Here is an 8,920-nt window from a genome sequence, read left to right on the forward strand (position 1 = left end):
CGTCAGATCCCCGCGTCCGCCTCCCCTCTGTCCCCCCTTCGCTGGGGTGGGCGGTCGGGGGGGGCGGTCATGCCAGGGACTGTCCCGCCCGTCTGGCATCTGGCCCCTGTCAGGTACATTTCATCCGTGGCGATGCGCCGCGATCGGCTCCGGGTTGGCTGGGAAGGCCTCCGGCGGGCAGGTAGCCCGTGGCCGCGCAAGCGGCGGTGGGTGTTAGAGCCGCCGGGCCCGGACGTGTCGCCAAATCCCAGGGCTGAGGGAGAGGACCACTGCCATGCCCTCCATCAGGGCTGCGCGGGGTGGGGGGCCAGCTGGGCCTGCCGGCCCCTGGCACCGCTGTCGATGGGGGTGGACTGCGGTCAGTGCGCCCTGACCACGCGGTGCCACCGGGCCGGGCGCAGCCATGCCAGTGCACCCGGGGTCTGCAGTGACATCGGCTACCCACCCGAGCCCGTGGCGCAATGAAGGTGAGGGCCGGCACGCGCCGACTGAGGTGGGATCCCGGGGCGCTCGTGCGTTGGGCCCCAGGCACACCACTGGCCCGTCTCACCTGCACCGCCAGGGAGGTGGAGCGTGAGCATCCGTGCTAGGACCTGAAAGATGGTGAACTATGTCTGGGCAGGGCGAAGCCAGAGGAAACTCTGGTGGAGGTCCGTAGCGGTCTTGACGTGCAAATTGGTCGTCCGACCTGGGCATAGGGGCGAAAGACTAATCGAACCATCTAGTAGCTGGTTCCCTACGAAGTTTCCCTCAGGATAGCTGGCACGCAGGCGGGGGCAGTTTTACCCAGTAAAGCAAATGATTAGAGGTCTTGGGGCCGAAACGATCTCAACCTATTCTCAAACTTTCAATGGGTAAGACACCCAGCTCGCTGGCGTTGGAGCCGGGCCGTGGAATGCGAGCGCTCAGTGGGCCACTTTTGGTAAGCAGAACTGGCGCTGCGGGATGAACCGAACGCTGGGTTAAGATGCCCGATGCCGATGCTCATCAGAGCCCAGAAAAGGTGTTGGTTGATCCAGACAGCAGGACGGTGGCCATGGAAGTTGGAAGCCGCTAAGAAGTGTGTAACAACTCACCTGCTGAATCAACTAGCCCTGAAAATGGATGGCGCTGGAGCATCGGGTCCATACCCGGCCGTCGCCGGCGGTGCAGAGCCTCGAGGGCTAGGCCGCGACGAGTAGGAGGGCCACTGTGGTGCGCCTGGAAGCCTGGGGCGCGGGCCCGGGTGGAGCCGCCGCAGGTGCAGATCTTGGTGGTAGTAGCAACTATTCAAACGAGAGCTTTGAAGGCCGAAGTGGAGCAGGGTTCCATGTGAACAGCAGTTGAACATGGGTCAGTCGGTCCTAAGCAAAAGGCATGTACAAGGCCCCAGGATGTATTTGGTGTTGAGTCCATGGACCTCTGATGCTGAGAGGAGATAGCACAGGCTGCACAAGAAGGGAAGGTCAGAAGAAATGCTGAAGTTTCTGGGAGTGTTAATTGGTCCCACTGGGGACCATTACCACCACAGCTCCCCTGTGGACTTGTTAGAGAAGAAAATGGGAGGCAGTGATGACGGGCAGGCAAAGGCAAAGTAAAGCCGTCCCTGATGCTAAAGAAACCTTGATGTGTTTTATCAATGCAAATACCAAGGCCTGACACCCAGCCTCTGGGAAGAGAGCTTCTGTCCCTCACACTACTCTTCAAAGGGCGGTGGGATACAGGGTGTGTGATGGGAACAAAATGACAACAGTACAACACCACTGCACAGGGCTGCAAGACGGCCACATGGTTCCAGTGCCAGGAGCACAATGTGTCATCTCATAGGCCCCAGTGGCAGAGACAAAAGCCATAGCCAAGGGGACAAAGACCTCTGTTCTGTCAGGGTCTTCCAGCCCTGGATATCTCCCCACAGGTTGTCCTAGCCTGTTGCATGCCTGAACTCTTTTCCCTGCAGCCTGGAGACATCCAACCTGCTTCCCCACCACAGCATCTCCCTACCTATACTAAGGACTCCTCGTCCTCACTGTCTTTTACCTGAAACACAAAGCCATGGGCTGAACCAGACTCCCTCTGAGTCACCACAGCACTGCCCTTGGAGTGGTATTTCTTCCTCCTCATCACCACTCTGGACCTCCAAAACAGCAGATTGTAGTGGCTTTCCTTTCTCATGCTCTTTCTCCCTCCCCAGCATGTGCGATCATCTCTGCAAGCAGTTTTCCAGCTCTCAGAAGCTCCTACAAGAGTGCTCTGAGCCTGTGCTTCACCAGGCCTAGGAAGCTCAGGTCTCTCAAGCTCCACACACATAACCTCTCACCCTGTCTTGGCACACCTCCTGTGAACCCTCTCAATTCCTCCCTATTCCTTCAGAAAAGGAGCCCCACACTGGGAAGCCCTCTTCCAGTTAGGGCCACACCAGTGTGGAGTCATAGAAGATATTAAGTCCCTTGCCTGGGTGGACACACTCCTCCTAGAGCATCCCAATGTGGACATGACCATATCCGTATTTAGCACTGCCGGCTCATATGGCATCCCTGCATCCCTGGTTGTGCCCAGGCTCTTTTCCTCCTGATTGCTCTTCCTGCAGTCCGATCCAAGCCTGCTATGATGTATGGGGTAGTTCTGACCCTGATGCAGAACATGAGAAGATGGGAAAGACAGGCTCTCTTCTCCTTGGAAAACAGAATGAGATTCATTTGCCAAATCCCAGAGTTTCACAACGTCCTCTGCAAGGAAAACTTACCCTTGATGGATGAGTCTCAGGTTAGGAACCACATAAAGAAACTGGGCATCCTGAAGTCCATGGGCCCTGATGGGATTCCCCCGTGAGTGCTGAGTGTGGTGGAGGAGCTCTTTCCCCAGCTCAACTGTAGTTCAAAGTTCACTCCTGTTATATCATTGCTCTTTTAATGTGCAAAAGATGTAACAGGTGAGTATGAAAAGACACTCCCTGATTTTGTCTAGGACCCTGCAACCTACATCATAGGTTAATCTGGGAAATACCAGAACTGCACATTAAGGAAGGTACTGGAACAGATCCTGGTCATGGAGGTCATCTTCAAGCATGTGGAGGATAAGGTGATCAGGAGTAGTCGGCATGGATTCCTCAAGGGGAAATCATGCTTAACCAATTGGATAGCCTATGATGAGATGACTAGCTGGGTAGGTGAGGGGAGAGCGCTGGATGTGGTATATCTTGAAAGACTTTGACACTGTTTTCCATAAGATCCTCATAGACAAGTTCAGGAAATGTGGCCTAGATGAGTGGACAGTGAGGTGGACTGACAACTGGGTGGGTGGCAGAGCTCAGAGGGTTGTGCTCAGTGGTGCGGTCTAGTTGGAGGCCTGTAGCTAACGGTGTCCCCCAGGGTTCAATACTGGGTCCAGTCTTGTTCAGCTTGTTCATCAATGACCTCCTTTTCTTTTGGCTCTATATCAAGATCTGCCTTTGTCCCAGCAGCTGCAGAGCCTTCCGAGGGGCTGGGGCTGTGGTGGCTATGCCCAGAGCTCTACCGCAGCCTGTGGCAAGGTGACCATGAGCGTGGTGACCATGAGCCCTGCCTGCCCTACTCCTGCCATGCTCCGTCAGGCAGCTGCAGCAGAGGGGACCCACAGCCAGCCCCTGGCTGGGCTCTGTCACCCGCCTCTCCAGTGCCATCACTGCTGCCTTGGGGTGCTCTGTGATGCACTGGGTGACTTCACAAGGCCTGCCAGCCAACACATCTCCTGCAGGGCATTCAGGCTGCACAGCAGCAGGGACCTCACCACTGCCCTTCCAGCCCCCTCCCCTCGGCCCTGGTCTTGTCTCTGCTGGCAGGAGCAGCCTTGGGAGGTGCTTCCTGGCTTCCCCTCGCCTCCTGCCAGCTGCTGCCCACTCAGGCTTCAGGCACAAATGTGGCCCTGCACCAACACCACAGCTTGTGCTGCCTTTGCTGCCTCGCCCTGTCTGCTCCCTCAGCTCCTAGTCTCTGCCAGGCCCTATGTTCCACAGCCAAATGCATCCCTTTGCTGTCACCACCCTCTCCACAGCCCAGCGGGATGGCAGAGCCAGGGCAGGACATGGTACAGTTAGGCCCTGTAGTGCCCATGCAGAATGCTTGTGGCAAAGTGGGAGCTGAGAATGGGCTCTGTGGTGTGGAGAAGACGCCATGGGGAAAAGGTGAGGTTAAATAGCAGCTTTGCAAGGGGGGTTCTCCATCTTGGTGTGGCAAGGGAGGCTTCTGGCCACAAAGACGCAAGGGATGGGTCAGCCATAACTTCTCTGGGACACCTGTTCCAGTGATCACCACCCCCAAATGAAAGAATGCCTTCCTTATATCTAATTTAAAAGTACCTTCTTTTGGTTTTAAAACATTATCCATTGTCTCATTACTATACTCCCTGAGGCCCCCTTTAGGTATAGGAAGGCCACTATAGGGTCTCTCCAAGCTGAATAGAACCAGCTTTCTCAGCCTGTCTTAACTGAAAGGGTGCCCCAGACTTTCAGTCATCTTTTTGACCTTTTCTAGACTCTAATACTTCCACTTAGCCTTGTTGAACCTCAGGAGGCCCTTCTCTCAAGCCTGTCCAGGTCCCTATGGATGGCATCCCTTCCCTCCCACATGTCAACTGCATCACTGAGCTTGGTGTCATCAGCAAACTCGCTGAGACTGCACTCAGTCACACCGTCCATGTCACTGACAAATGTTATAGCACCAATGCTATAGGCCCATCATAGAAGGCCACTGGATTTGTCATCCATGATCTGTCTTTAGTGAAGCCATGTTGTCTATCACCAACAGCCACCAGTCAGTTGTCACCACTAGTCCAGAAAGGCAGAGTAGTGTGAAATGGCAGAGGGGTACTTGCAATGAACCTGTGCAAGGAGCGTGACAGAAATCTCACAGGAACACTGGGGGTTGTTTCTAGAGACCCACCCAGAGAAATGTCAGGGCTCTATAAGATGCCCACATCTGAGCTGGCCTCGTGCACTGCTCATACACACACGGCTTTTCAGAGACATGAGTCCCTGCCTTGCACACACAGGCAGTGCACTGCAGTACTTGCAGTGTCCCTCTGGCTCCTGCAGCCACTGCCAGAGGCTGGGAGACACCTCAGACCTGTGGTGCATTGCCCTGCTCTGCCCTCTTCTGAGATGTCCCAAGGCATGAAGAAAGGGCACAGGGAGCTCGGGGGTTCAAGGAAGCACATCCCAGAGCTGCATTCAGGTCTTGTACTTTGGACTAGATGGTCTCTGAAGGTGCCTTCCCCCTGAACTGTTCTGTGCTATTCAGGCAGTTGCTCCATGGCTGTTACGCTAGAAAGAAGGGACCTGAAGATGCTGTCTGCCCACTGGCTTTCATGACCCCCCCCTAGAGATAGCAGATGGCCTTTGTGCTTGCTCGTGTTCCTCTCTCCACATACATATGAATTGCCTGCTGGCAGTAGCAGCAAAGGGTTTCTGTTCCCATGTCTCCCCTGCACATGGAGAAGGCCCTGCTCTTCTCCTGGGACATCCCATCTCCCAGGGAGCCTCTCTCAGGTGAGCATGTCTTTGCTGGCCTGGCCGGCCATTGCTGCAGCCCCTTGCCACGCTCTCCACCGCCCCAGCTGGTGGTGCTGCTCTGCAGAGCAAGGGGGCTGTGGTGCCCGGGGCATGGGGGTTCTGTGCATGGCCATGCTGGTCAGACTCAGGGGCAGAGCCCGCTGGTGGGGGCCCTGCCACTGACCGCCTCCCACAGCAGCTCTTCTGTGGCCCTGGAGTGCTCACAGGTGCCTGGCCTGGCAGAGCGAGGAGCCTCTTTGGGCTCTCTTCCTTGGGCACATTCGGATCTGACAGCAGCTCTAAAAGCAGACATGAGCTTTCAGTCACGGCCCTTTTAGGATGGAAATGCTGTTCTGGAGACCAGCTGTGTCACCCAAGTGCCCACTGCCTATCCCTGCCTGTGGTCCCAGCATAGCCACACAGCAGCACTGGCACCAAGCTATAGGAGCATCCAGGCCTTACACCACCAGCAGGGCTCAGAAGGAGAGGGTGGCAGTGGCAAGAGAGCACCTCTTGCATGGACCAGAGCTGGTGCTCCCTGGCTGTGCTGCTGGGCCTGACTCTTTTCCCCTCCACTTCTGCACATGGGCACTGCCTCTGCAGAACAAGAAAACATCTCAGAGGAAGCATATAAGACAAAAAGGCACTTTAATTTGTTTAAATACAAAAGAAAATGAAGAATTTCTTTGTGGTCTAATATTCTAAGGACAAAACTGGGAAAAAATATTCAGCATAAGATCACAGAAAACACAAAAAGGACACAACAACAAAACAACACAAAAACAGAGGTCAGGCTTGGCTGTAAACCAAGGAGTAGCAAGAGTAGCATTATGAGTGATTTGTGAAAAAAAATCAGACTGTTATGGCCTACGAAATATACACTGTCTTAATTTTCCACACGGCATCCTTGAGCTCCTGGTTCCTCATGCTGTAGATGAGGGGGTTCAATGCTGGAGGCACCACCAAGTACAGAAATGCCAGAACAAGATCAAGGGAAGGGGAGGAGACAGAGGGGGGCTTTAGGTGGGCAAACATAACAGTGCTGAGAAACAAGGAGACCACAGCCAGGTGAGGGAGGCATGTGGAAAAGGCTTTGTGCCGTCCCTGCTGGGAGGGGATCCTCAGCACGGCCCTAAAGATCTGCACGTAGGACAGAGCAATGAAAACAAAACACACCCACAATAGAAAAGCACTAACCGTAGTAATTCGAACTTCCCTTAGGTAGGAGTCTGAGCAGGAGAGCTTGAGGATCTGGGGGATTTCACAGAAGAACTGGTCCAGGGCATTGCCACGGCCAAGGGGTAATGAAAATGTATTGGCAGTGTGCAGCACAGCGTGAAGAAAGCCACTGCCCCAGGCAGCTGCTGCCATGGTGGCACAAGCTCTGCTGCCCAGGAGGGTCCCGTAGTGCAGGGGCTTGCAAATGGCAATGTAGCGGTCATAGGCCATGATGGTGAGAAGGGAAATCTCTGATGAATAGAAAAAGAGTATGAGAAAGACCTGTGCAGCACATCCTGCATAGGAAATGGCCCTAGTGTCCCAGAGAAAATTTGCAATGGCTTTGGGGAGAGATGTGGAGATGCCTCCCAGGTCGAGGAGGGCAAGGTTGAGGAGGAAGAAGTACATGGGGGTGTGGAGGCGGTGGTTGCAGGCTACAGCGGTGAGGATGAGGCCGTTGCCCAGGAGAGCAGCCAGGTAGATGCCCAGGAAGAGCCCAAAGTGCAGGAGCTGCAGCTCCCGTGTGTCTGCGAATGCCAGCAGGAGGAACTCAGTGATGGAGCTGTTGTTACACATTTCTTGCGTCTGAGCAAGGGAGCCTGTCCAAAAGAAGAAATGACAGTGCAAAATTTAAGGACTTCTTTGACTAAAATCCATTGCATGTCTCAAAAAACACCACACAAACAACATACTGCCTCATTCATTTCAGGAAGAGCTTTCTGCAGCTGCTTGGCTTACCTTGGGTTGGTGCTCTGAGGGTGCCACAACAAGCAGGGGGCTCTGCTATGGGCTCTGCAGCAGTCAGTCCTGGTCTACAGCAACAGGTAAAAGAGAATCTGGACTGATCAGAGAGGTCCACTGGCCAGGGACATCTCCCCATTTTCAGGTCATGAGGAAAAGGTCAAATAATTCCTCAAGAAATAACAAAGGTGATGTTGGTACTGTCTAGGCTGAGGTGTATGAAGGGACTTTTTGAGATGCCTCATGGACATGCAGCAATGCTCAAGGAGCCTTGGTGTCTAATACAGATGTTATTTCTCCATTACCATCAGACTGTTTCAGCACATGGGCATGAAAATAGAAGAAGATTGTAAAAACTGCATTGCCGTCAGGTAGCTCTTGCCTTGCAATTCTGCTGGCGGTGGGTGGTGTGGCCATTCTACTTCAGCTTGGGGTGGTGTGGGGCTGTGAGCAGCCTGCCCCAGGCAGCAGGCTCTGGGCAGCAGTAGGACCCCGCCCAGCCCTGCCAGGGGGGCTCCTTCCACCTGCAGCTTCTCACCGCAGCCCCTGGGCAGCTTCCCAGGAAGGCTGAGTGCTGAGCCTGGCAGGCGACAGAGGCCCTGCCCCGGCACACAGCCCCTGGAGCACAGCAGGGACCCTGCTCTGCACCACAGCCTTGGTCAACCCTGTCTGCACCCCTGGCTGCACAGCCTGCAGCCAGCCTCAAGAGAAGGGAGCCCTCGGGCCCTGCACACTGACCCTGCAGCACACAAGCCCTGCATGCCCTTCAACTCCAACACCGAGCGTCCTCCTGACAGCTCCCATCGGCTGAGGGATGTGCCAGCTCCAGGAGAGCCTGGCAGGGTGTGCAGCGGCACTGCCCTGAACCCAGAGACATACCGTGGGGCTGTGAAGATTTCTCCCCCAGTGAGCTCTCCTCTGCCTGCCCGCTCCACCCTCCCCCCCCCCCCCCTACGCCCAGGGTGCCTTGAACCTCTTTCCCCCTTCTCTCCTCTCCCCATGTCAGCTGCAGGCAGTGCCCCCAGCCCTGCTGCACCTTGCAGAGGAGCTGCTCCTGGGTGGCTGAAGCAGCTTCTCAAGTAGTCCAAGCCTAATGCAAACTCCAAAGCCTCTCTCAGTGTTAACGGTCCCACTGAGGGACAGTATTGACAAAGGCTCCCCATGGACTTGTTAGAGCAGAAAAGTGCAGGCAGTGATGATGGGGAGACCAAGGTGGCCCTGAGGCTGAGAAAACCTTGATGTGTCCCATGAAGTTCAACAGTCGGGCCCTGACCCCAGCCTCTGGGAAGGGAGATCCTGTCCCTCCAGTGGGGTTTAGGGCTCTTGCTGGGTCAGTTCAGTGTGGGGATGGGTAATGCCAAGTACAAAGCCACAGGTGGTCATCTCCTAGGCTCTTGGAAGGGGATAAGAAGGCATCGAGATCCTAATGCTCTAAGGATAACGTGTCTCCTCATAGGC

The 8,920-nt window shown here is 55.1% G+C and overlaps 1 protein-coding gene across 1 annotated transcript; it reads right to left on the reverse strand.

Moving 5' to 3' along the window:
• Positions 1-6,370: 6,370 nt before the first annotated feature.
• Positions 6,371-8,404, reverse strand: LOC308184316 (olfactory receptor 14C36-like; the record flags this gene model as incomplete). The annotated part of the gene is made up of 1 exon (XM_080608315.1): positions 6,371-8,404. Exon 1 carries the CDS (start codon positions 7,295-7,297, stop codon positions 6,371-6,373), a length of 927 nt encoding a protein of 308 aa, XP_080464441.1. The 5' UTR covers positions 7,298-8,404.
• Between the last annotated feature and the right edge of the window lie 516 nt (positions 8,405-8,920).

Source organism: Anser brachyrhynchus (assembly GCF_964034855.1).
Source record: "Anser brachyrhynchus genome assembly, contig: SUPER_30_unloc_1, whole genome shotgun sequence".
In the NCBI taxonomy this organism is placed as follows: Eukaryota; Metazoa; Chordata; class Aves; order Anseriformes; family Anatidae; genus Anser; species Anser brachyrhynchus.